This window comes from Borostomias antarcticus (assembly GCF_949987555.1).
Source record: "Borostomias antarcticus genome assembly, chromosome: 15".
Taxonomy (NCBI): domain Eukaryota; kingdom Metazoa; phylum Chordata; class Actinopteri; order Stomiiformes; family Stomiidae; genus Borostomias; species Borostomias antarcticus.
The window spans coordinates 13,485,184-13,511,490 of record NC_140248.1 but is presented as its reverse complement, the minus strand read 5'-3'; the positions used below and the strand labels follow the sequence as shown (position 1 = coordinate 13,511,490).

Below are 26,307 nucleotides of genomic sequence, written 5' to 3'. Positions count from 1 at the left end.
GCAATTGACATCTCAAAGGGGGCGGTAGTTTTAAATTCCCGGTGACTGAACCGCTGCGTTCAACAGTGGCGGCGGCTTACAAACTGGCAGGTAGCTAGCGATGCCTAGCTAAAAACTAGCTAGCTTGCAAACCAGAAAGCTTCTTAACAAACCAGTTAGCTAGCCAGCAAGTTGTGTTCTTTCACCCAAGGAGATTTTATAATAATATTTTTCGTAAGCGTCTAATATTTTGGATCGTTTTTCAGTGACGGGTATGTTGTATATTAGCTAGACTATTTTTTTATAGCCGATAAAGCCTTCTGTCTCAAATTTGTAATTTAATGTGGCTACCTAACGTTAGATAACTTATAAAGGTGATGTAAACGCTAGCTAGATATAGCTAATGTCTTCGTTTGCACGTTTATACCACAGTTGTGGTGGTAGCTAGCTTGCTATGCTAGCTAACTTAGCTAGCTATACGGTATTATCCGTAAGATTGAAAAGTTGTTGGATTGGTGGGTAGCTTACTATCTTACTCAACCTACTGTAGCTAACTTGCTAGCTAGCCAGCTATCTATATAGGCTTGCTCTAAAGGGTTAGCTAGTTACAGTAGGTTGTGAGATGTATCTCTCATCATTAGACTAGCTATCATTGCAGTTTGCCAACTGGGGTAACGTTGTCGTGATTTGCAGTGACGCTGCTAGCGTGTAGGAGATCAGACCACTATGGAGATGGGCTCGGTGGTGCTGGAGGATATTGTGTTCCGAGGAGTCGAGTTTTCCGTGAAGATGGAACTCGAGGAGAGACTATTGATAGTCGAAATCTCGGACTCAATGACTGCTGATCAGTGGAGGGGAGAGTTTGACCCAGCATGTAAGTAAGCACACAGAAGATATTAGTGTACTGTATGTACAAATAGAACACAAATATCAATATATCATTATCATTCATTATTCCATAATTTGCCAGATATTGAGGACCTCACCCGCAAAACGGGAAACTACAAGCAGTTTCCCATCTTCTGCAGCATGTTGGAATCTGCCATCAGAAAGGTCAGTGCAATCCAGAAAAGTAATCTTAGTAGGCTCCTATAAGACCCTGTTCCTGACATCAGTTTTTTCCTCAGACTAGTGAGTCAGTGACCCTCGACCTTCTGACCTATGCTGACCTGGAGCTTCTCCGGAACCGGAAGGCTGGGGTCGTTGGTCGTCCTCGAGGCCAGCAGCAGTCTACTGCTCTCAGTGCAAAAAGATATCTCATCCTCATCTACACAGTTGAATTTGACAGGTGTGTGTCTCTGCTGTATTTACTGACACTGTTGACACGGTAGCATATACCGACAATAAGATTGACACATTCACTCGAGTGTTAATTCCCTCAGCATAGGCTCTGAAAAGTAGGTGAGTCACTGAGAGAGAGACAGATGTTATTGACTGTGTTAACCTCTCTCTGTAGAATCCACTACCCCCTACCGCTGCCCTACCAGGGCAAGCCTGACCCAGCAGCCCTTCAGAAAGAGATTCGGGCGCTGAGGACTGAGCTCAACGCTCTCACCACTCACGGAGGTCACAAACCAGCAGAACCAGAGATAAAGCGTCTACGGGCAGAGTCAGTCCTGTTCAGCTATCTACATGCATCTGGAATGGTCTTCAAGCCTTACTGGTGAGGAATATATGAGCCTCACTGACTGTATCTTGGTTATTTTCAGACTGACCCTTGTGAAAGAGGAGAAGGAAGCCCTTGCCAAGGCTCTGGAGCGACTGCAGATGGTGGCCACCCCTGGAGGAGGCGCACGTGGGCTCAGGGATGCAGTGAGGGGCTTGGAGGAGCAACTTCTCAGGGAGAGGGCCAAGAGCCAGCGCTCAGCTAGTAAAAGAGGCCAGGAGCAGTGCCTCCTACTGGAGCAGGTTGGGTCTGGCATCTTTTTTAACAACAATTTTAAGGTGCAAAGTAGGACATCATTTTTCATTTTCCATTATCCCTAAGGATATGTTTTTTGGGGTATCTGAGTCACTTTAAATATTAACGTGACTTTGATTATCATGAAGTAATCTAGAAATATCTCACTTCATTCTGATTGTGAGACTTGATATGTCTGTATTGTAAAATAAGTAAGATCCTGTGGTACACAGTGCTTAATACATCTGCTGATTCGGACACTTCCTGTTTCTCCTAGCTGGAGGAACTACGGGCAACAGAGCGTGCCCTCCGGATTCGTGTCAAGAGTTTGACAAACGAGCTTGCGTTGCTACGCAGAGGGTTAGACAATCTACGCATGTATATCTTTCCTTTTTCTTCTCTCTTCCAGTCATTCACTGACGCACACACTTACTACTCCGAATCACACTATCCCTGTATCTAACGTGCAGACATCATGTGTCATCAGCAGGGTGACTCCGGTCAGCTATGGGCGCAGTGGCTCACGGGGAGATGGGGAAATCCGACGCTCCCTTTCACGTGAGCGGAGTTTGGGACGTGTTGTCAGGGCTCGTTCGGGGTCCAGGGATCGGATAGAAGACCGGGGTCGAAGGTCAGAGGACCGAGAGAGAAGGGCAGACTCCTCAGGGCCACTCCCTCGCATCCCCAGACCCTCACCTTCTCCTACAGGTAGGAACTGTAATAATACAACAATTCAGCTCTGCTCATAGTAATCATGGATTGGAAACAGGGTGTCGCACAGACTGATCTGAGAGTGCATTGAGTACCTAGTCTTTGAACACCTGGCAACTAATGCTACCATTTACGGTTCAGGGTCAAGGGGACCACGTTTTGACCCCACCGCATATATACAGGACAGACAACGCAGACAGAGGGAAGCAGAGCTCAAAAAGTGAGTCATTTTTATTTATTTAATTGTTTGTTTGTTTATTTTTCTACCTGGCTCACTTTCTGCAAGCTGTGCTTTAAGAGACATATGTGTTTTGTTCTTGCTGTTTGTGATTAGCTGCTGGTCTCTTTCCTACAGTCAGAGAAAGGTCCGGCGGGATATGTTGGCATCGCCTGTTCTGGAAAGGGGGCGGTCTCGCTCCAGAGAGGCTTATCCCCAGTTGACCAGGGCTGGCAGTACAGGAAGAGGGAGGAGCTTGTCTGTGGAGAGTAGGAGGAGCAGACAATCTTCTGAAAACTCATTGGTTGACATGGATGAGTTGGCGCAGCCCTTGACATCCAGGTGAACAAATTCATGATATCTTTGCATGTGTGTAAATATATCATTATGTTCCATGTTCTATTGCTTTGTCTCAATCATCAATTATTGTTTTATGTGTTCAGGGGGAGGAAGCAGACTTACAATGGCCCTACAGTGGTAAGTGAGGTGTTAAAGGTGTTATAACCCCAGTTTATAACCTTTCCCATGGCAATGTTTAATGACTGGTTTCTTTTTGTAGCCCAGAGGAAGACAGCCTAGGAAGCCCCTATGCAGCACTCCAACATACAGGAAGTCCGAAAAAGGTAACCAGCTGCTATCCAATTAAAAGCACTGGCACAAATCCAGCTGCATTTGAACATTATTTTGTACATTGTCATTATTACATCGGGAGCGTATAGTCGGGACGGGACTAAATGAAAAACTAATTTAACAAAATTTTTATCGTTTGTGTAATAAAAACCCCAGTGAAGTGAGAGTTAAAGATACACCGAAAGGGACGTTGGAGAACATCTTGCTTCCGTACTTTGACGTATTTCCGCCTGAAATGGGCTGCAAGGGCGGGACATATGTTTACATGAATTTCATTGGAACGTTATCGAGCGGGCGGGGATATTCAACACTTGAGGCTGCAGAGTAGTTGACGTTTTGATTGACAGGGTGGATGTCATGAGATTATTGGCCTAAAATCTAAGGTACCTGGTGTCGTAATTGCACGTGACCTACCGTTTTCCAGGAAGTAAGAAATTATATACTTTGATATAAGATTACAACAAAAGTAGAATTTTGTAAATTTTTTGGCCATACATCATTGAATAGGTGAACACTATGACCAATTATCTGAACCAAAATGGGACAGAATGCTTTTTTAATTTCTGTGCGACTTTAATGTGGAAGAAAGTCCAAGTAAAATCGCACCTTGTGTGCCAGATATGCTACTGGCAGCTCACTGGAGTGCAAGACTCGTTAGCGATACTTGAAAGGTCCGATAGGATTCTCATTGGTATCCATGAACATAATAGCTTGTTCCCAGAAGTTGAGAGAGCTTCTGGGTACTCAGAATAGTAGCCCAGTGGTTAGAGCATCCGACTAGTGACCGGAAGGTGAATCATTGCCTACTGTTGTGCCATTGAGCACAGTACCAGGTACTAACTCAAAACACTAGCTCAAAACATTGCACATCACTTTGGATAAAATAGTCTAAATGACCTGATCACCTAAAGAGAATAACTTGTGAGCTGAAAAATCCTGTGAAGGAGGCTTTGAATGAGACCTGGTACCAGTTTGTGGTGTTCTCCTCTCTCCAGAGAGCTCCATGGATGGAGGGGCTGACCTGTCTGAGATTGACGCCAGGCTTCAGGCTCTACAGGACTACATGAGGGATCTGGACACGGGACACTGAAAGCATCAACCCATTAGGCTCAGGCCAGAGACATGCCAATCCTCATCTATGTGCAGACTGTGACCACTACACTGTGACAAAGAAAGAGTCCCAACCTATGGCACATTTAACTTTTGCAATCCATTTTTGTAGCATGATTTTATGTGTATGTTGTCTTTTTTTAAATGGTGAGATTCCCCTTATACACAGTGGCTTGTGAATGCAAGGCATATTGTTACTCATCTGAGTCTGTAAATAATATATCTTTAATTATCTTCGGGTTTTCGGTTTTCTTGCCTTTTTACTGTTGTTGTTTTGTTGTTTTTTTGGGGGGGGCACTGTGTCTCTATCTTTACCAATGGACCCATGTTTTACAACAACTGGAAACTGGATTGGAATACAGTTTTATCAAATCCATCATCTCAACTATGATGTTTTAATGAATGTGTGGAAAGAAGCTGAGCTTGCCAGATCAAGCTGTTCTACTAAGCTACAAAGAAGTATCTACTGTAACACTAACACATCTACTCATGTCAACATTACTGTTCAATGTGAGAAACTCTACTCTAGACCATGACAGACCCATGCCATTATAGTTATCATAATGGTCCAGAAAATGGTACTTTTGTAATAATGGTGGAGAGTTTTAGGAAAGGCAGTGCAAAGGGACCAGCTCTGATAACGTATGTTGCGTTATCTCTGTTTACTGGGTTTCCCCCCTGGGCTTTTCCTATGGTTCAGATGCCACCACAGCTGTATGAGTTTCATTAATTAACAGCTATGACCTTCACACGAATCCTCCTCTCAGATGAACATGTGGCAGGAACAGCTGCTCTGCAATAGGCTGCCAAGTCATGTAGTGGACTGACCATTTTTAAAATAATTTATATTTTTTCTTAAAACAATTGATCGTTCAAATATTCCCCAGGCTACTGGCATACCAGATTGATTAAAAATAACTACTGTGACATGCAGTAGGCAAGTGTACTGTACATTTTTTACAGAAGTTTTTATTTCTTACCTCAAAAGTACAGTAGTGACTATCACAAACAATTCCTATAACTGATTGAATGTACTGTATACCGTAACTGTATCAGTGCAAAACCCTTGGTTCATCCTGGACAACACACATGCTTTTTCTGAAAAGGACAAATTCGCTCATTGCAAGCCCAGCAGTTTTGGAGAGGGTGAGACAGCATGAAAGTGGCATTTCGGCAAATGCATTCGACATTTGCGCTCGTGTTGGTTCTCTTGGTGCCTATTAGCTGTCGGAGCGCCTGACGGGTACCTGCGTCCATGCAGCAGGCCACATCCACAATTTCAATCCGGGAGGGATCCCATACGCAGTCCTCCTCACGGCCAGACTTGATAGAAGTCATCCCGCATTTAGGAGGCACCCAGGCAGAGTCAAAGCCCGCTTGGTGCCATGTTTTTTGAAGTGGATGGTTATCACAGTCAATTTTCTTGACCTTGCCCACCCTCACCCTTAACTTGAACACCACTGAATCCTTCTTGTCAGTAGTCTGCGGGTAGCACTTGGCCTTGTTTTTATTGCGACTCACATAGACACCAGCTCCCAGCAGCCCGCCCACGGATTGTCGAAACCCGTGTGAGATTATGCTCTTGGCATGTATCAGGTGCGTACCGTGATACATGGTGTAGGTGCGCTCCGCTGTCGGCTCTTCACCGGCACGCAGAGGCCTCTTTTCCTCGATCGCTTTCCAACCAGAGAAATCGATGTCCATCTCAAGAAACTGCAAACGAGCCGATGTCTGTTGAAGATGAACAACAGTTCATAATGTTCAATAATGAACAACAGCCCCCATTTGAGAAACACATACGGCCTATTTCTCGGAAACGAAATTATACTCCGATGGCTATATTGAGTAGCCTCGGGCTATTTGATCTTAACTGGCCCATAATTAAAATAGCCTACATTTTCTGATCCTAGGCTAGGCCTATATACCCCTAGGCATCATACACAATTAAAGAAGGCTATAGGGTTTATCTAAACACTAACCTGTTGATGAAATTAACAGTAGCTACGAGGTTGATGATGACCAGGAAAATGTATCTTTAACTTTCACTTTCGATTACTCGGGCATTTCTTTGGGTTTTGTTAAGGTTTTAAAGGGATATTACACTCGTTGGTATACAATATAGGCATAGGAAGACTGTCGGTAAAGGGGCGCACCAGTATCCCAGGGGCACCGTGGGTGCCTTTTTTTTCTTCTTTTTTTTAAAGTAGGCTACTGCATGCATTAGGCGGCGGTGGTGCAGACGACACTCGTGAGAGTTCTAACAGGGGAATTAGGCTATATTTATATTGATGGTGGAATGGCTTTGTGACTAAAGAATAGACGATTTAACCATTGTAGACTTAAAATCTGTCTTAAAGGAGTAGTAAAGTGAAAATGCATGTTTAGCCCTGTTTTAAGGTTACTTATGATCATATACAATGTTTCAGATCAAAACATTGACAAAACTAGCACTTTTGAGAAAGTCTGATAATTGCTCTACCACCGTTTTGGTCATACAATGGATGTGGGTGGGCACCTTGAAAAATAATTCAAAAACATGTTAAACTCTCGATTTCAAAGACATGTTAAACTCTCGATTTCAAAGACAAGAAGCTCTGGCCTCTAGCCTCCAGTGGGCTGATGTATGTTGGCCGGGTCTATGTACATTGTGGGCATCGCTGGAGCTCCGCCTGTCACTAATAGGAGCGCTAGCGCCCCCTATGGGGCGGAGCTCCATGATGTAGAATGAAGGTTACGAATCGTAACCCCAGTTCTACGAGTGGAGCGGAGCCCCATAGTACTCCAGAACGGCCCCGAACGCCACCGCTGGCACTCCCCCGCCAGTGGGGGCTGCAGCAGTCCAAGGTGGGCCGCACATGAAAGGGAGGCAAACCGCAGACACTGTCATCACACACCGACTTACTTGAAGTGGGGGCAAGACCAATGTCAGAACAGTGTAAACATTCTCCTAAGCATGGAGACGTAAGGCGGGAAGCAGCCCGAGAGCTGCTGTGAAAAGAAACTTCCATGTCTGTAGACAGTGGGGCCGCGTCAATGTAAGCACATGAGGAGGCCGCCGACACAGCCTGTGTAGCGGTACCCCTTGTATTGTAAAGGAGCTCATATGAGGCAGACTACTCAAACAGCGGTGCAAATTAGGACGCTGCCGACATATTGGTTGATTGGTGCATTACGAGCGGCTTGGCCCCACCGGCATCCCGTGGCTCATCGTCTGGAGGGCTCGGAACTAGACTCAGAAGAGCCCGTACATGGGGAGGCGCCATGAGTGGCAGGCAACTCCCCACTGTCCTCCAAGTCGCTACCATCCCCAGAGTCGTCGTTGGCAGACTCGGACTCGTCGGAGGGGAGAGGACTGGGGACGGTGCTCCGTGCGCGCCAGAAGTCGAGGTGGGCACGCCTGAATTCAGAAGGCAGCAGCACTCATTGGGAGCACAGCGGGTTGGGAAAAACTCCCTCTTCAGCGTGGCTCTTCCTCAGGCACGCCACACACCGGTCGTGGCGGTCATCCGGGTCCAGGGAACCACAGCCGCAGTCTTCGACCCGCGGAGTATCTTCCAGGAGAGGAGGGGCGGGGACGTCCATCGGGGATCCAGCGGCGCCGGAGTCCCTCGGAGGTAGGTCACCACCGCCGTTCTTCTCTTCTCTTAGTACTTCTCTTCATCTTCATAAGGTCTTCAGGTGCTTGATAGCTCATCTGAAAACGGGAGAGGAGATTGCTGGGGTGTAGCCACCTTTATAGTAAGGTGGGGGGGTTTGTGATTGGTTAAGGTGATAAGGAGTACATTTTTATCTTCAGATTGGTTGTAGGCATGCCAACACGGGTTACCAATAGGAGTGCTAGCACCCCCTATGGGGCGGAGCTCCACGATGTAGAACTAGACCACCGAGGATCTGGAAAATGTGCGGTGTCATAGTGTTTTTGTTTTGATGTTCTGGGACCATTGCCTCTTGTGGTAGCAACATAGAACTGCAGGTTCTGGGACCACTGCCTCTTGTGGTAGCAACATAGAACTGCAGGTTCTGGGACCACTGCCTCTTGTGGTAGCAACATAGAACTGCAGGTCAACAACACGACGGGGGAAGCCAGGGAAGGAAGGAGGGAGTGACAACCGGACAATTGCTATCATTGGTGCGCTGGCTGGCTTACAGCCACGCACAAAAACACAACATTTTATAATCCATCAAAATGGGCTACAACAAAGATAGTTTGGTGACCTCTTGCCCGTAAAAGTAGATTAACCTACAAAGATTCACTTGGCTTGAAAAATATCCGAGTATTATTGATTTTACCATAGGCTATAGGGCCTCGCCAATAGGCCTACCCTAGATGGTAGTAAAAGGCGATCTGCATTTCTGTCTGAAAGCAAACTTTGATTTGACATGATTGGACGGATGAAAATCAAGGAGTTAGGAAAAGAGAAAATATCTTCATAGTTGTGCGTCAGGGAGGGTGGAATCTGAAAGACAGATCGGCGATTTATCCAAGGAAGGAAGAAAGGACTCGAGGAGGATGGCATTTTACTGAATTGGAACGGGGCCTCAGTCAGCTGCTACAGTGCTAGTACTAGGCTAGTGCTAACGAATTCGCTGTCTAAAATACGACCTTGCTGAAGCTAGCTAACGTTACTGTACCATCATGGCTTGTTTATTGAGGATGAACAATCTCTGTCAAAGCATCAAACGTAAGTTTGAAATTGAGCGTGCCAATTTCAAACTTAGTATTAGTAGTATTATTATCTATTATGTTAGCTAGCTATATGGCTATTCCGTCTATAGCCAGTGTCAGCTAACTCGAGTAGCTAGGGAAGCCGGCGTGACGTTAACTTAACGTTAGTTTGCTTGTATCGTTTGTAACTCAGGCTATTTCACCTCACACAATTACTCCATTTTACTTATTTTGCCACAGTACTTGTACCCAAGCTTATGAAAAACAGTTGGTATAACGTTGGCTAACTCATATGTCGATATGTAGCTAGCGTTTTGATCTCAGAATGTGCAACTGTAATGTTCCAACGAGAGAACATTTATTTTTTATTTGAAAAAAGTAGACTTAAATTATTTTCATATTATCATTGATAGATAGCGTGTGTGATAGGCCTTTGTCTTATGCTGGACTGTTTAAGTCAATTAACTTGTCCTCCGCAGCTCTCTGTCTGAACAGCTCCGTCCTGTCCAGAGGACTATTTGCCCACAGGAAGGGCCGGGATGGAGATCCTTTAAGGCTGGCAACAGTGCAAACGCACGCTGCCCTTTCTCACTCAGGTAAAAAGTGGCTAGTGGCTCTGTGTATTGGTTTGGATTGATTTGGAGAGAAAGTGTGTGTGTGTGTGTGTGTGTGTGTGTGTGTGTGTGTGTGTGTTTGTGTGTGTGTGTGTGTGTGTGTGTGTGAAAGAGAGAGAGAGAGACAGGCAGGCAGGCAGAGAGAGAGAGAGACAGAGAAACAGACTACAACCTTCCCTTACCTAATATCTAGGCTCTGATATCTATCTACTTTATAGCTGCACCAGGCTCCAAGGTTGCATCCATGCACTGGACTGGTGAAAGAGTTCTGAGCATCATTCTGTTGGGCATAGCACCTGCGGCCTACATGTACCCTGGCCCAGTGCTGGATTACTCTCTGGCAGCAGCTGTCACTCTCCACGGCCACTGGTAGGTCGGCTCTACTCAGTCTTTGTGTTAGAAGAAGATTGAACAGAGGATATATGTTGCCATCGGGTTATAGGTAGTAGCAGTCTGAATGTGTTCCACTGTATACGTCTCAAAAGATGCAAAGGGTTTGGTTCAATTAACATCATATTTTTCCATATGATATGCTCTGTGTTCCACAGGGGTATTGGCCAGGTCCTGACGGACTATGTTCACGGTGACCTGAAGATCAAGCTGGCCAATGCTGCTCTGTCTGCCACATCAATGGTGACCTTTGCTGGTCTGTGCTACTTCAACTACCACGACGTGGGCATCTGTAAAGCAGTGGCTATGCTGTGGGGACTATAGACTGATTGAAGGATGATTGATCATAACTGAAAGCTCATTTGGACCAAATATAGCCTAACCAGATTAAACAATGCCGGGTTCAGATATAGCAGCTGAAGCAAAATGCTAATAATTTTAGAGCATCCGTCTCATTTTAAGTCTTTCCATAAAATATGAAATGCTGAATCTATTTCAGGCGGCAGGCGGACAAAGCTTTCTCAGTCTCACCTACTGTACAGCACAAACAAGCACATTAGCCAAAATATAACAATGTACACGCTTTGAATTTCTAAATTCATTAAAAACAATAGAATTTCACAATGAAACAATAGAATTTCACAATGAAACAATAGAATTTCACAATAAAACACCAGCCTACTCCACCTGCCCTCTTTTGGTCTCAGGGCATGAAACCGTCTTTGTCGTATCTGAATCCTGACACTTTACCTGCAGTTGACATTATAATGTAACTACATAACTATGCAGTAACATTTGAATGAATGTCAACTAGACAAGTGTAAACAAGTGTTTTGTATGTCAGCCTTGTTTCAGAGTAAGCCTTAGGCTAATTGCAGTTACATGAACAACATGGGCAATTACCTTAAGCCTCCCTGTCACATTAGGTGTGTATACTATTATATAGTGATCCATTTTATTTGTCTTTGGATAAGGGTTGCATGTTTAACCCTAAAGACCATACTGCCTATGTGAAACTTCTTTTGTCATGTTTATCACTTTGTCTCCCTCACTTAAACCTCACCTCTGTCAAATAAAAATCACAACAACAAACAAATCTTTTATGACTTTTGAGTACATTTTTTATTTAATATACATATATACTGTACAATACTATAATGAACATTGAACTGCTAGTATTTAGGAGTTGGTCATTTCTCCACGTGAGAATTGTGAAGTGTGGCGTGTGAGCGTGAGAATAGGCTGAAATGCGTGTGTCTAGACTTGGCAGCCCTGCTTCCATCACCATCTGGTCAAGGCCTGATTAATGCACGGGCTCACGGGGCTGAAGCCCTGGGCCCAGAGCTCCAGGGGGGCCCATCGATGGGTCTTGCGCAAGCGGCAAGGGGGGTCCAATAAAAATCACTAAATTGTTTTGGCTTGATTTGTTTCTCCCAATTAAATTTTAGGCTGGCCGAAATGTGGTTGACGAGTTTGTACACAATTAAAGGCAATATTTCTACTCTCTGTATCTATCTACAATCAGCCATGTCACTAAGTCACAATCAAAAATGTAAAAAAGTCAAAGAAAAGGAAGCTAGAGAAGCTGCACTTCTTACAAAGATCCCCAAATTAATGGGGTCTTTCACAAAAGCCAGCGATCCTACCCCACCTCAGCAGCAGCAAACAGGAGAAGGTTCAGCAATACCCTCGGACCCACAGCTGCCAGGTCTTGGTAATTTATAAAGTAAATTAGCTATATAGGCTATGTAAAGAAAATTAGGATTTGTGTAGTGTAATGGGTGTTAGTACTATAATGATTTGATAAATTGCCAAGCAGATCCTGGTTGCTAACGTTACCTAGCTAGACTAGGTACCGTTAGATTGCGAAACGAAAATGTCCTCCAGTCACTCCAAAGCATAAGTGAAGACGATAGTCAAAACCTGTCAGTGCGCAACGAGGCTTCTGCACTCTGTCAGATAATGAAGCGGTTGGAGACTGCACTCATATGCGAGTTCTCAAAATGTAAGCACACATCTTCAGGAAGTTGCTCTGGACCTGTCAGCTGCTATGAGCTTAGTCAAATCGCTTAGAGACTATGTTGCCGAGCGGCGCTGCACAAGGCAGGCTGATGAACCGCCGGGGCCTGATGGTCAACAAAATATGTCTGCAAAAGAAACGTTTTCCGTGAATGTGTACACAGTAATAGTAGATAGACTTGTAGCAGAATTAGACAGAAGATATCAAGCATAACAGGAAATTGATCAGCGTTTTGGATTTCTCAACAATATCCAACGCCTCCCAGAAAACCAAATTTGTTCTAAAGCAATCAGCCTACAAATTAAGTACCGAGATGACCTGCAAGATTACTTTGCCGAGGAAATCGTCCATTTTAAGGAATTTATAAAAAATGAGCCAAAACAATATGTAAGGGAACACTTGCAGCAGATAAGGAAAAATAATATTACACATTTTCCCAAATGTTGACATTGCTTTAAGAATCTATCTAACTTTGCCTGTGAGCAACGCCTCTGGAGCGTTCATTTTCTAAACTCAAAATGATCAAGAACAAAGTGAGATCCACCATGGGAGAAAATAGACTGCCATTTGACTCGCATGTCTCTCGAAAGTGACTTGTTGAGGGAACTGGAGTTCAATGACGTCATCGCAGACAGCACGAAAATCAAGAAGGAAGAGCATCTAAGCATGTCAGCTAAGCTGTTTTTAAATAATCACTGCTTTGGTCCTGCTCTGATCTCCTCTCTTTTCCACCAACTGCTCTTAATGTGAATGTCTATTGATGATGTGACATAGTTGTGTTATAGGTATAAGTATTTCAGTTCTATGTGATGCAGTGGTGTTATTGAGTGTTACAAAATATGTAGCACAGTTGCAGTGTTGAGAGCTGTTTACAGTGGTGTTTGTGCGTTGTGACTGTGAGAGTAGGCTCTTCTCCTCTCACCAACTGCTCTTGATGTGAATGTGTATTGATGACATGTACGATAGGTGTGTTATGTGGTCAAGCACAGAATGTGTATTTGTGTACTATGTGATGCAGTGGTGTTATCTTGAGTGTGTGCATTGTGAGGGTAGGCCTAGTTGTTGCCTGCGCTGTGCTTTCCTTCCCCAATTAGCCTACACATCTTTCATTTAGGCTACCTGAAATTACAGCTTACCTCCACGTGGGTTCCTTCTTATTGTGCGTGATCATATCCCTCCTGACAAATCTTGTATCTGATCTGGACCACACAATACTCAATACATCAACGTACCTGTGACATGTCTGTGTGTGTGTGGTGTATATTGTAGACATGACAGACATGCTTGCGCTTTACTACCATGTTAATGAAATTGCATGTTGGCGGTGGTGGGGTGGGGGGTAGTGGGGTTGGGGGGGGGCCTTAACCTGGTCAAAGCCCTGGGCCCTACATCATGTTAATCCAGCCCTGCATCTTGTACTCCGCCGCTACTGCCAAGGACAGGGCCAAACGTGTCATCCTATTCTCCGTCTGTAGGCTACACTCGCGGCTCACATTCTCTACTCTACGATCGGCTTGTCGGTGCTTGGAATATTGTGTGCAATATGGCTGAATATTTATCAGATTTTGATGATATAGAAGATGACTTAGAATATGATGGACACCGATGTAGCGTAGAGATCAGAATGTGAGCCGCGAGTGTAGCCTACAGACGGAGAATAGCCAGTCTGCGCGCTGTGCGCATGCTTGCTGGAGCAAGTGGGGAAGCTATTTCATTTCTAAAGACGTTTCTAAAGATCATATTACAGAGGCATGTGAAAAACCTCAACAAGCCCTCGCTCTATAAGCACAACTAGCGATTCATAAAGACAGATTGATGAAAACAACCGTTTCGCGGCAGAAAATAGATTTTTTTTTAGAAGCTGCATTCTCAGTGCCCCGTTCACCGCCATTACATGGATACTTGGCTCGTGCTGGATTTTAAATTTCTTCTACAGGCCTCCGAATTACACCAAAGTTATCTCGGTGAGTCACACGTCTTATAATATGCCGTAAATAAGGTCCAGGTTGTCAAAAACGAACATTCTCCTTTAATCTCTTCGTGCCACTCCCCTCAGGCTGGAGGCTGCGGTCCATCAGCACCACGACCACGACCACACGCCACAGAGGCAGCTTCTTCCACGAACCCCGCCACCGTTGAGACACACTTACATGACCACTGAATGTACTGTAGGCTTGATGCACCGCACTCATATCACGCCTCACACACAATAATACTGTACACAATCACATAGGTACTGTACACATTACACTCTGCTCACTCACTGAATATACACTGACTGCACTACTTTTTGTATAGCCTATATTGTTCCTTTTCTTAGCTTATCCTTTTTGCATTAGCATTTTGTAGGCTACTTGGTCTTTGCACTGTCCTGTCTTTGCACTATCCTGTCTCGTCCCTGCACCCTGTCCAACGTTGTCTCCATGTTATGCAGCACCACGACCAAAAGCAAATTCCTATGACGTTTGAAAAACTATAAAACAATTCTGATTCTGAAAAAAAACGTATTATGTAAGTTATAGAGGCGCGCCCCCCCCCCCCCCCCCCCCCCGCCACCATAAAGCACGCGCTTCCCTGTTGAAGAGAGTTCAGTGTACACGTAGCTACGTAGCGCTCCTAGTCTGCAGGGAAGAGCTGCAGCTAACAGCAGCAGGGAATTGCTTACATACGACATCGATTGTATTGCATTTGCTAGTGTTTAAATCATGTCACCCGTGAATCCTGAGAGCTCAGGTAAGCTGTTTCTCTCTGTTTTTCTGTGGTGCTACATCTTGTTCTAGTTTTTCTTGCTGTGAACGTTTCCCAAGACGTGAAAAATCAGAACACTTGTTATGAGACAAAACGGAAACATTGAACTATGGGTATTTGGGTGGGCAAATTATAGTTGTGTTGTTTTGACTTGCTAGACATCTCTAGTTCGTAGTTTGGCATGATAACCATTGCAGACTGGTAGCTTAATGGGAGGGGGTCACTGTAGGTCGCTGGAGTGCTCGGGAATAAAAATGCATCACCTTCTGACAGAAATAGGCTACATTTTTATTTGGCCCTCACCGAGTGATTGGAAAAAAGATTGCCCCTTCCCCACCAAATAGGCAATATTCAATTTGGTGTTTAGAAGAAAACAACTTGAACGTAAAGTTAAAATCGAGTCATCGACACCGTTCCGAGTTGCTCTACCTCTACCGCGTCATCACCAGCAGAGCGCACTGATAGGGCAGCTAGATACACCGGGTCATACAAAATAGCTTTCTGAATTCCGAAAAAGCCGAAGAAACAATTTTATATTCTGATCGATTCAAATTTGCGTGACCCTCCCCAGGACTAAAAACAACAACAGCAACAAAACAGTAACCCTCCCTCGAACTAAAATTTAAAACGTTCGACCCTCCCATGTTTTCCTCCAGTGACCCCCTCCCATTTCGAACGGTCCCTGTGCTAGTTATCATGCGTTGAATGTGGACACCGTACAGTGCATTTTCGGTATTATGGGGCTTCGTGACGACTCAGGGTGCCGATATCTCCCTTCTCCTCCATCCAGCCTGCAGGCATGGTCCCCTCCTCCCCGATTTAGCCCCAGGGCCCTGGTTCTATACCTGGCCCTCGATCCAGCCTGGAGCTGATGTGTTCTCCCCCTTCTCCTAAATCCAGCCTGGAGCCCTGTTTTTTTCAGCCCATGAGGTAGACTATCATCTCACACTGGGCAGCAGCAGGGGTTGGAGTGTGATGCGGTGACAGACACTCAAAAGTGTCTGACTATGCATTTGTTATTTTCTATCACATGAACTATTATGAAATATACATTATTGATTTAAGAGAATAGTACCTAATGTAAAATATCAGATGGAAGCATTTTATGTACACTCAAAAGCATATTATGCATATGTGACTTGACTTGCGAGGGTGGGCCAGTGATGTTATCAGGGAGGCCGTGTCCCCCCAGCCACCGCTTGGAGCTGCCAACACTGCAAATGTTGTCTCAATCATCAGTATGGCACCCAAATGAGGAAAATTTGCAACATCAGAGAATGCCAACTATACGCGTATGGCATTTATGGTGAAAATAGTGAATGCATTATATTGTTAAGCTACTCCTCTGCCAAAGTTATTATACCAATAAATAAGGTGGATATTCTGTATACAGGAATAAGAAAATGGCAACTAGAATTTGCCCACCCATTTGATACCCATATGTGGCCTGACTCATGGGCTATAATGTGTTGCAACTGCAACAGATATAGGCTACTATAGATTATAGAAGTCCCCGTCCCCCGTCCCCCCCCGCCAGTTTTGCAACTGACCTGCAAACTGTTTATTCAAGAGGAACTGGTGTTGATAGAAAGCCAGCTGGTGACCAGCCACTTTCACTTCATCTCCAGCTGTATTTGATGTCAGGCTTTGGCTTCTCCTGTACACTGTGCTATGTGCCGCTGGAATACTCTTGACTCTTGAGCAAGGGCATCATGGAAAGAGGGGATCATTCAGGGGGCCCCATCCTCAGGGGGGCCCATGCAAGCAGAACATTCCTGAACATTTGACTTTCCCCGCCCAAGTAGAGCTATGTGTAATTTACATTTCAATCAGTAGAATCTGTGGTGAGAAATACACACATGTAACTGGCAAATCTACATCTGGGCCTCCCTACCTCGTATGAGAAATGGTTGAGTTTTTAAAAATGAAAAAACAGTGACAACAAATGGCTCGAGGGTAGGAACTGCTTATGGAAAGGTGCAGTGTTTTAGGGTAAATTTGTCTGTCAAAGTTGGTTTGTTTAGCTCACATAATTATGTAAATCATGACTTAAGCTAATAGGGTAATTATTAGTAATTTAATTATACTTATAATTAAAATTATATATAATTACATTTGAGCAAACTTTTAAAAGCTAATGATTACATTTAAAATGCATTGTTGATTGTAATGGGATTATTTCTACAGATGCCACTAAGCCCTCTGATGGAGCCAATCCCAAGAAACCCAGCTGCCTCCCAGAGGCTAAGGGCCTTCAGACCATTGCCCCCCTGGTGCGCTCTGTGGATGAGACCCCTGATCCAATCACCACAGAGGTGCGTGGAACCATTCCTTCCTGGATCCAGGGCAGCCTCCTCAGGAACGGCCCTGGGAAGTTTGAGTTTGGAAACCAACAGTGAGTCATCTTATTAATACAAATTTATAAGGAAAAATGATCAAACAGGGAAATGTGATGCCTGCGGCAGCACTGTGCAATTAAGAAAAAAAACAAATTGTGTTTTTCTTTGTCATATGTACAGAAACGGGTGCCATGTACAATGAAATGTGTAGCATGAATCCGTTTCCTTGTACCCTCTCTACCACAGCTACAATCACTGGTTTGATGGGATGGCCCTGCTGCACCAGTTCAAGATCAAGGATGGTCAGGTGACCTACAAAAGCCGTTTCTTGCAAAGCGATGCCTTCAAGAAGAACAGTGAGAAGGACCGCATCATGATGTCAGAGTTTGGTACCCTGGCCATGCCCGACCCGTGTAAAAACTTATTCCAGCGATTTCTCTCTCGCTTCAAGATGATCCGTGAGTCACTGGGGGGAGGGCGGGGCTGGGGGGCTGGTGGATGGGTAGAGGTTGGTGTAAACAAGCCAATGCATCATACTGGCATTAGGTCGGATTACCTGTTTTTCCTAAATTTGTTCTCAGAAGGGTTCCCAACTGGGAGAATGTTCTAGAGATTACCGCCCTACGTTCTATATAGTTGTCATGAGACTGTATAGTACATTGATTTGATTCTAGCTTTCACTCTATCTGGTATGTGGCTGAATCCCAAGAGTTCCACTTTGAGCTGAACCTTTAAAACCTCAGGCTGCTCCAAATGACAAACCCGAGGCTGGGTTAAGTGGATAATGTGTCAGCAGGGTCAGTATGGTTGATGTGAGGAACAGCCGGGTCATGCTGATTCCACTCTCGTTTCCACAGTGGAGCCACAGTCGTCAGATTCCAGAGAAAACAAAGGGATCTGACTGAGGTCTTTAGACCTACTCAAGTCTAAATGAGAGAAAAGTAAAGGAGTTCTCTTTTCCTATCACCACAAAAAGAAACAAATTCAGCCTGAACTAAAGCAATGTTTACAGTACTATATTTCAGTATTTGTATAGGTAGCTATTCGGACTGGCCTAATTTGGCTCTTTCTCAGAGATTGGGGTAGGTCTAAAGAATAGCCCAAAAAACAAATTCTGCACAAAGTAAAAGTCCACAACAATCCATTTAATTAATGGGAATCATATGGGATATGGAAAAACACTTGTGTTTTATTCTAACTTGGGTAGAGGTACCTCAATATCACCACACACTAATTAATTTTTTATAAAATGGAAATATAGCATTAACGTTTCTTTTGCAGAGCCAACGGACAACGCAAATGTCAACTTTGTCAAGTACAAGGGTGACTACTATGTCAGCACTGAAACCAACTTTATTCACAGAGTGGACCCAGATAGCCTAGAGTCCATGGAAAAGGTACTGTATCATCAAAAGTGACACATATAATGCTGCCTAATATTGTACAAATATGTTTTGTTCTTGTCATTTTGTCAATTTGTTCTTTTTATTTTGTTCTTTTTATCCACCCTGCAATCCTCCAGGTCTCCTAACCAAGTTACATATAAATTGGTGGGCCTCTCCTCAGCAGGCGTTACTGTAGAGTGTATCTGAAACTGTACCATTCTCTCTAGGTGGACTGGAGCAAGTTCATCGCTGTGAACGGGGCGACTGCCCACCCTCACTACGACCCCGATGGGACAGTATACAACATGGGAAACTCATACGGCAGCAAAGGTCAAACAGAAAGTTTGTCACTGAACCTCAAGGCGTTCCCTGAAATGTTTTTAGTTAGAGACATGACCACTCGCTGCAATATAAGGCTTTAAGACTATAAATTATGACAGAAAGGCTTTAAGACTTCAAATTGTTTCTCATTTGTCTTTGCTGCAGTGGAGATGAATTTCACTTTCTCAAACATTATAGTGTCATGACAACCGCATACCACCAATGGATGTTCACTTATGAACACACAAACACACAAGATATATATGGATTCCCATGGAAACATCTTTATATTCTATTCTTCATCATTTTTTATAATAGTTTCAAAATAAACAGACATGATTTGCTATGGATGTCTGTGATATAATGTAACATGTGGGGGAGTGGTTAACAGCGTTTCTGTCGTTCTAGGTGCCCTGTACAACATCATCTGTGTCCCCCCTGAGAAGACAGACGCCAAAGACACACTCCAGGGGGCCAAAGTGCTGTGTTCTATCGCTCCTTCAGACAAGTCTCATCCCTCCTACTACCACAGCTTTGGTAAACCAAGGACCTTAAAATATCCTCCTTCACGGAGACCCTGCAGCCCTCACCATTTCAGCATTGAGGGACCATGGCCGTGTGTATGATTGTGTTCTGTCCTTCCTCTTGCAGCCATGTCGCAGAACTATGTGGTGTTTATTGAGCAGCCAATAAAGATGGACCTACTGAAGATCGTAACCTGTAGGCTGAGGGGGAAGGCTCTGAGTGAGGGCATCTACTGGGACCCCAAACTGGAGACCGAATTCCACCTTGTTGAGAAAAGCACAGGGAAGGTGAGTTGTCATCTGTTTGGATCTTATAAATGCAGGTTAGTATCAGTTAGTAGCAACCAAATTCCTGAATAATCATTTGATAACTGGCACGGTGCTGGTGTGAACACTACCGAAGGTAATTTCTGCCAACCGGCATCACTGTTCAATGCATCCCCTGCCTGGCTTGACACTATGGACCAGTCAGCTTGGAGGGAGCTATGGCTCTTTGGACTCTTTCTTTATTCACCACGAGTGACACACACAGTACCTGTAGAACGCGTGTGAGCGGCAAACACAGCACACAAAACACACATGCTTTTCTTCAGGTGTCGCCGGTGGAAATCGTTCCTTACATTTGACCCATCCCTGCTGTCCTACTCCTGGGGCAGCCGGGAGCAGTGCGCAGCCTTGTCATTGGTGCCCAGGGACCAAGACCAAGTGCTCAGTCCTAGTCCTAGTCCGGGACATGATTGAAGAGGGATCTGTTCTTCTGCATGTTATTTTTATGCCTCCACCAGGCAATGGCCTGGTCGGAGGCATTATGGTTTCGGGTTGTCTGTACGTCCGTCCATCCGTACGGCCGTCCTTCCGATGTTTGTTAATGCAATATCTCGGGAACGCATTGATGAAATTTCTTCCCCTTTGGTACAAATGTTCACTGGCACTCAAGGATGAACTGCTTAGATCGTGGGGATCAAAGGTCAAAGTTCAAGGTCACTGTGACCTCACAAAATGTGTTTTTGGCCTGATGAACACAATATCTCAAAGGCTTAACGGAATTTGTTAATATTTTGGTAAAATGTCCAGTTGGACTCAAGGATTAACTGATTACATTGTGGGGGTCAAAGGTCAAGGGTCACTGACCTCACAAAAGGTGTTTTTGTCCTGCTGAACACGATATCTCAAGAACGGCTTGACAGAATTTGTACATATTTGGCCAAATGTCCAGTTGGACTTAATTAGATTAATTGGATTCGATTTTGGTATTCAAATGTCAAAGGTCAAGGTCACCGTGACATCACAAAAGGCACTTTTGAACGCTAATGCTAGCTCGCTAAAGCTAATCCTAATGATAATGCTAATGCTAGCTAGCTAACGCTCATACTAACACTAATGCTAGATTTAGCTAGCTAGCATTAGTGTTAGCATTAGCGTTAGCTAGCTAGCTAGCATTAGCGTTAGGGTTAGGTTAGCAGTTAAGTCAGGGTTAGGGTTAGTTAGGTTAACTGCAACTGGCATTGTTGGGCAGACGCATTTAGCCGCTATGCGTTTTTTCTAGTTATTTTTATATTGGGGACAGGGTTCTTTATCTCACCTTTGTTCTTGTGTGATTATTTGTTTGTCCTTGTGAACTGCTGCTCTAATGATGCAATTTCCTTCTGACATCAACATACGCTCTCTCCCTATATACTCTAGGTTAGCTCAGTGAAGTTCCACACCAAGGCCTTCGCCATGTTCCATCAGATTAATGCCTTTGAGGAGGATGGCTTCCTGATGCTAGACATGTGCTGCTCGGATGACGGCCAGAACATCAATAACTACCTAATTCAGAACCTGCGCAAGTCAGGGGAGGCCCTGGATGAGGTCTGCATGCAGTTAGTACATCTATGAACATGCTTGCAAAGACAAAGTACAAATAAACACAAACAAATATGCAAGGACACACACACACACACATATATATATATATACATTTGTCACGTGAAAACATGTCACACTTAATCTCACACACTAAATCTCATTCCCATGCATTGCAACACTCCCTTCCGCACATACATGAATGCATTAACCTGCATGTACAGTACTGTATTAGACAATACAGTACTATACAGTACTGTAGTATATATGCCCTCTCGTCCTCAGGTGTACAACAGCTCGTGCAGGGCGTTCCCCCGGCGTTTTGTGCTGCCTCTCAATGTGACTGACGACACACCAACAGATGTGAACCTCAACACGCGGCCCTCCAGTCTGGCAACTGCTGTGAAAACCAGCAAAGAGAAGGTACAGCAGGGTGGAAAAGTGTGATCATTGTGAAATTGATACGGTGATGCTTTTCTCCTTCTAGTAGTCTTTTCACCATATGCCCAGTACAAAAAAAAGAAAACAAAAGAGCATAAGAGAACAATCACACAAAGAAGAACAAAAGAAGTGTTGGAGATGCAGTCCTATACAGCGATAAATATACCGGAACCTAAACACTCCTGAGCCATGGCCTGGCATAGAACTGCTCTCACAACAGTTGTTCACAATACAAAACAGCATGAGCAGCTACTCATTTCAGGTCTGACCCATATTAATTTTGCGCAGGTCTGAACTACATCCAATTCCAGCCAACCCATTTGTGCAATAAGGCTATGTGAGTGATCAACGTGCTCGCGGTCACCGTAGCTTATGTTTGAACACTGCAAACTACAAGCGGCCCGTCACGTCCGCCATCTCTGTGCCATCAGGTGTTCTGCCAACACGAGGATCTCCATGGAGACGATCTGTACGAGTACGGCGGTCTGGAGTTCCCTCAGATCAACTACGGCCGGTGTAACGCCCGCCCCTACCGCTTCTTCTACGGCTGTGGTTTCAGACACGTGGTGGGGGACTCGCTCCTCAAGATGGACCTGGAGGACAAGACAGTCAAGGTGCCTGCACTCGCCTCTGGAGGTGGCTGAGGCTGGTTCTGCACACTGATACGTTTAGTGAAGATGCTGCTTCAGTCATTGTATGTCAGCTCTTTTCTAAAAAACAACAACAACAAATATTGAAGTTGGCCTTCATGTGACAGGTGGACAGGAGTCAGTGACAACTTCCTTTTGTGTCGTGTGTGTGTGTGTGTGCGCGTGCGTGTGTGTGACCTCAGATGTGGTACCAGAAAGGCTTCTACCCGTCAGAGCCCGTATTCGTCCCGTCCCCTGAGGCAGTGGAGGAGGACGATGGCGTGATCCTCTCCGTGGTTCTCACCCCAACAGAGGTAAACCAAGGCTGGGGACCAGGCCACGCTTTTCATGGGAGACAGCTTTTATTCTAGTTTTTATTTATTTTAATTTTGCTGCGATAGTGCACTTTAATTAACGTTTCTATAAAAGTGACTGCTGTACAAGGCAATTTTTAAACCATAGTCGCTGGGCCGGTTATTAGTACAGATGGGGGAACCTGGGAATAGTAACCTGACCCGCGGGATCTCAACGCACCGTCTGCGTCATTCCGCACCACCGCTCTCATGCCCATAGAGGGAGAAGTAATACTACTCATTGACCCATTGCTGTAGCCTCATCGGGCACATTAGATGAGCTTACCTTGTTCTCAAACTCCTTGTTCTCCATCTGGTTGTAATTTAATTATTACGAACATAGCCTATCTATAGTATTTGTCTCTGTAACTGACGTCGGGTCTATATCTGTTAACTCATATGGAACAATGTATCGGGACTAGTAGAGGTTTAATACCGTAGGCTAGCTAACTAGCTAACTAGCAGAGTGTCTCATATGGAACATGGCATCAGGACGAGTAAGCTAGCTAACGGAGCTGACTAGAGATGTGTTCGAAATGGTTCACTCACTCCCTATTCCCTATGTAGTGTTACTCGTATAGTGAACTACATAGGGAATGATTAAATGTTTTTCGAACACTACATGGAACGTCATTGCGTCAGATATTCATGGATGCAAGCAAGCAGATGCGCCCAGTATCATGTAAACAACCCGATCACTGATGGCAGCAGGTTGAAATATCAGGTAGTAATCAGTTTCCATGTTTAGTTGAATGATAAATCCCATATGGAATTCTAATGATGTGCAAGTGTGGTTTTGTCAACTTTAGTGCTGTCTGCTAATAGCGGAAGCTGCACAATAAGACCATGATATAGCCAGTTAGCTCACAACAGCAGCTTCCATAATATTAATGGTAGCTATCGGTGGCTAAAAACCAGTTAGCTAACGTTACAACGTAACTGTAGCTATTTTTATGCTATTGGTTCAACTTCTGTTTCTCAGGCAGGAACGGAGACGAACTCGCATTAGCAGCAAAACAGCTACAGGAACAATCATAATGTTAGCTAACTGCTTAAGACACTGATAGCTACCGTCTTCTTCACTTCTCCTTTGGTAAAACATGACATCGTTGTATTGTGGAGTGCCTAGGTGGAAACAGGAAGAGAAAACCGCCATGGGACCTTAAATCTGAAAAAATATGGGATGGTAGTGAACGGCGTGAGGAAAATAATTTCTTGATCATTATTGAATTGTGGCTTGACCATCACATGATGTTTGCACAATTCAAACGGGATCAAGAAATTATTTGTTTATCGCAGTTGACTACCGTACATTTTTTCCAAATTAAGGTCCCATCCATAGGATGGCTTTTCCTGCTTCCGCTTAGGCACTCTATTGTAGGCTAGACATGCAATGTACACAAACACCATCCACATAACACAGGGGTCAGACGTCATGGGTCAGCTAGCTAGCTAACTACTGTACCAGTTAGCTAACAACTACGTGGACACAGGCTGATCTACTGTACGAAATTGGACCCAGGAGTGTTCTCATATGGAACGAGGCTAGCACAGTTGTTTCAAGACAACTCTGTACATACAGAGCAACACATGACAAGCAATACTATGCAATACATGACTCACTGATGGACAGCAAATGACAGGTGACATACAGTAGGTGGAAACAAAGGGTAGACTTTAGTGAGAGAAGAATGAGGAATGTAAGAAAAACAACCTGACCTTCACACAAAGACAAGGCTAATTTCTCATGTCAGTGAGTGGGTAGTGATTCTATCAAACACAGTACTTAAGTCTCACAGTAGTGCTTCACAGACATGGCGTTGACAGGGATAAACAAAGAGTATGTGTTTGCCCCCCCTCCAGGATAAGGGAACGTTTCTTCTGGTTCTGGATGCAAAGACATTTGAGGAACTGGGGAGAGCTGAGGTGCCGGTGAACATTCCCTACGGTTTCCACGGAACTTTCAACACTGCGGCCTGAATCTGCAGCGCCTGACACGACCCACAGTGCCGACATCCTCACCTGACCTTACTGTATGTGGACAATTGAAGCCTACAGACGAACAACCATACAAGTGCCATTTTTGTGATCTCAGTGTCTTCAGACTTTTACATTAAAAGAGGGTTAAATGCAATAGCACTACATAGATGTGTTTAATTAAGTGATGTATATCACTCACACAAAATATTATTGGGATGGTCTCTACATCTGTTACTGATCAAGTACTCCCCCAAAAATCAAAACACACATATATGGTTAATTTTCTACATAGGCTTCCATTTTTTCATTATGCCCAATGTATGTCCCTGTACAGTACAGGGTGCATTCACTCAATGTACGATGGAGAAGAACTGAGACCACTTACGATGTTATGTAATTAACAAGTACACTATTATTGATTATTTCCATGAAACATGTATAATGTGTTATACACAGTTGACTAATCATTATTTCATTATGAATGTTTGAGCAAATCCAATTTTAATGGTTGACTAACATGAATGTCTGTTACATAATCATGCTGTACAAGTTATACCCTATGCTATTAAACTTTTAGCACAATAAAAAAAATATTTTATATTTTGTATTATTTGGTTATTTTGGTTATAAATACTGCAGATTGTAAAAGAAAAATAAAGATTGATCATTTTATACTTTTACAAACAAGCCATGTTTTTGTGCAGTTATCAAGCATACATACATTTACAAAAAATGCTCCTGAAATCCAGTGGGACATATCAACCAAAGGTACTAAATACATTGACAAAAAAAAGTATTGTGACTGCTTCACAGTTGGTCTCAACACAAACGGGAGTTTGTTTGGACTTTGTAAGTTTTGTGTATTCTAGAGCTGACCCATATTCATCTATTTGAATAAGGACCATGTGCCACATGGACACAGCTAAGCATTTCATTGTACATGGTACCAGTATCTATTAACACTTATGCAAAGCTTATTTATCTAGAGGGCATAAGAGACAAATGGTAACTCCCATCTCTTTCTTGCAACTATGCCCTCATTAAAGTATGACAAAATAAAGTTAATCACATTACAAGTTCACAAAATAAAACCATAGACATTGATACATCTTTGAGCAAAAACAACAACCACTATTCAGCCCACTGGATGGCAGCACTCCCTCAAATTCTATTTGAAACTGGTCTGTATCAAATCAAAGAAAAGGTTAACTTTAGTGTTTCAATTTATAGACAGCTGGACATGGAAATGAATGCCTTTTCATTTGAGTATCTGATTTGAGTATCTGAGCAATACAAATAAAGGACAAGGAACCATATATGATTTCAAGGGGTTGTACTTATGAGCACACCATAGCAGACACAACAGACTTCTACAATGTTAAGTATGTACCATACACAGCCAAAGCCATAACGGCATACTGTTCTGTTCCTCAGGCAGTAGCCTACAGTACAACCCCTCCTGCATACCAGCCTGACACGGCTCCCGGATAGGGACTCCTGGACCA

General features: G+C 44.0%; 3 protein-coding genes across 4 annotated transcripts; all 3 read left to right on the top strand.

Moving 5' to 3' along the window:
* Positions 1 to 91: 91 nt before the first annotated feature.
* On the top strand, positions 92 to 4,796 carry ccdc61 (coiled-coil domain containing 61). Its single transcript, XM_084450482.1, has 13 exons — positions 92 to 251; positions 673 to 853; positions 950 to 1,032; positions 1,107 to 1,267; positions 1,436 to 1,588; positions 1,689 to 1,887; positions 2,157 to 2,239; positions 2,367 to 2,587; positions 2,732 to 2,810; positions 2,946 to 3,149; positions 3,251 to 3,284; positions 3,367 to 3,430; positions 4,433 to 4,796. The coding sequence occupies exons 2-13, from the start codon at positions 706 to 708 to the stop codon at positions 4,525 to 4,527; spliced, it is 1,524 nt and encodes a 507-aa protein (XP_084306608.1). The 5' UTR covers positions 92 to 251; positions 673 to 705; the 3' UTR covers positions 4,528 to 4,796.
* A 4,095-nt stretch (positions 4,797 to 8,891) lies between these two features.
* LOC311318259 (succinate dehydrogenase [ubiquinone] cytochrome b small subunit B, mitochondrial-like) lies at positions 8,892 to 11,246 on the top strand. The gene is made up of 4 exons (XM_084449536.1): positions 8,892 to 9,229; positions 9,693 to 9,809; positions 10,046 to 10,196; positions 10,376 to 11,246. The coding sequence occupies exons 1-4, from the start codon at positions 9,184 to 9,186 to the stop codon at positions 10,539 to 10,541; spliced, it is 480 nt and encodes a 159-aa protein (XP_084305662.1). The 5' UTR covers positions 8,892 to 9,183; the 3' UTR covers positions 10,542 to 11,246.
* Positions 11,247 to 14,836: 3,590 nt separating this feature from the next.
* On the top strand, positions 14,837 to 25,392 carry LOC311318191 (carotenoid-cleaving dioxygenase, mitochondrial-like). 2 transcript variants are annotated; one of them, XM_084449443.1, is made up of 12 exons: positions 14,837 to 14,970; positions 17,173 to 17,300; positions 17,571 to 17,782; positions 18,606 to 18,721; positions 18,937 to 19,039; positions 19,439 to 19,567; positions 19,682 to 19,842; positions 21,238 to 21,405; positions 21,685 to 21,822; positions 22,272 to 22,454; positions 22,673 to 22,783; positions 24,686 to 25,392. In XM_084449443.1, the coding sequence occupies exons 2-12, from the start codon at positions 17,173 to 17,175 to the stop codon at positions 24,800 to 24,802; spliced, it is 1,566 nt and encodes a 521-aa protein (XP_084305569.1). In that variant the 5' UTR covers positions 14,837 to 14,970; the 3' UTR covers positions 24,803 to 25,392. The 2 variants fall into 2 exon arrangements, with proteins under 2 accessions (XP_084305569.1, XP_084305568.1); XM_084449442.1 differs by having other exon boundaries at positions 17,173 to 17,380.
* Positions 25,393 to 26,307: the final 915 nt, after the last annotated feature.

What these genes read in the sequence shown, in the direction of transcription:
- LOC311318191 (XM_084449442.1), top strand. Translation starts at nt 14,943, where the DNA reads ATGTCACCCGTGAATCCTGAGAGCTCAG. An exon ending in AAACTCATACGGCAGCAAAG is followed by an intron (nt 19,040 to 19,438) that starts GTCAAACAGAAA and finishes CTGTCGTTCTAG; the next exon opens with GTGCCCTGTACAACATCATC. An exon ending in TGGAGGACAAGACAGTCAAG is followed by an intron (nt 22,455 to 22,672) that starts GTGCCTGCACTC and finishes GTGTGACCTCAG; the next exon opens with ATGTGGTACCAGAAAGGCTT.
- LOC311318259 (XM_084449536.1), top strand. Translation starts at nt 9,184, where the DNA reads ATGGCTTGTTTATTGAGGATGAACAATCTCTGTCAAAGCATCAAAC. An exon ending in CGCTGCCCTTTCTCACTCAG is followed by an intron (nt 9,810 to 10,045) that starts GTAAAAAGTGGC and finishes TCTACTTTATAG; the next exon opens with CTGCACCAGGCTCCAAGGTT. An exon ending in GTCACTCTCCACGGCCACTG is followed by an intron (nt 10,197 to 10,375) that starts GTAGGTCGGCTC and finishes TGTGTTCCACAG; the next exon opens with GGGTATTGGCCAGGTCCTGA.
- ccdc61 (XM_084450482.1), top strand. Translation starts at nt 706, where the DNA reads ATGGAGATGGGCTCGGTGGTGCTGGAGGATATTGTGTTCCGAGGAGTC. An exon ending in GGGAGAGTTTGACCCAGCAT is followed by an intron (nt 854 to 949) that starts GTAAGTAAGCAC and finishes ATAATTTGCCAG; the next exon opens with ATATTGAGGACCTCACCCGC. An exon ending in CTTGCGTTGCTACGCAGAGG is followed by an intron (nt 2,240 to 2,366) that starts GTTAGACAATCT and finishes ATGTGTCATCAG; the next exon opens with CAGGGTGACTCCGGTCAGCT.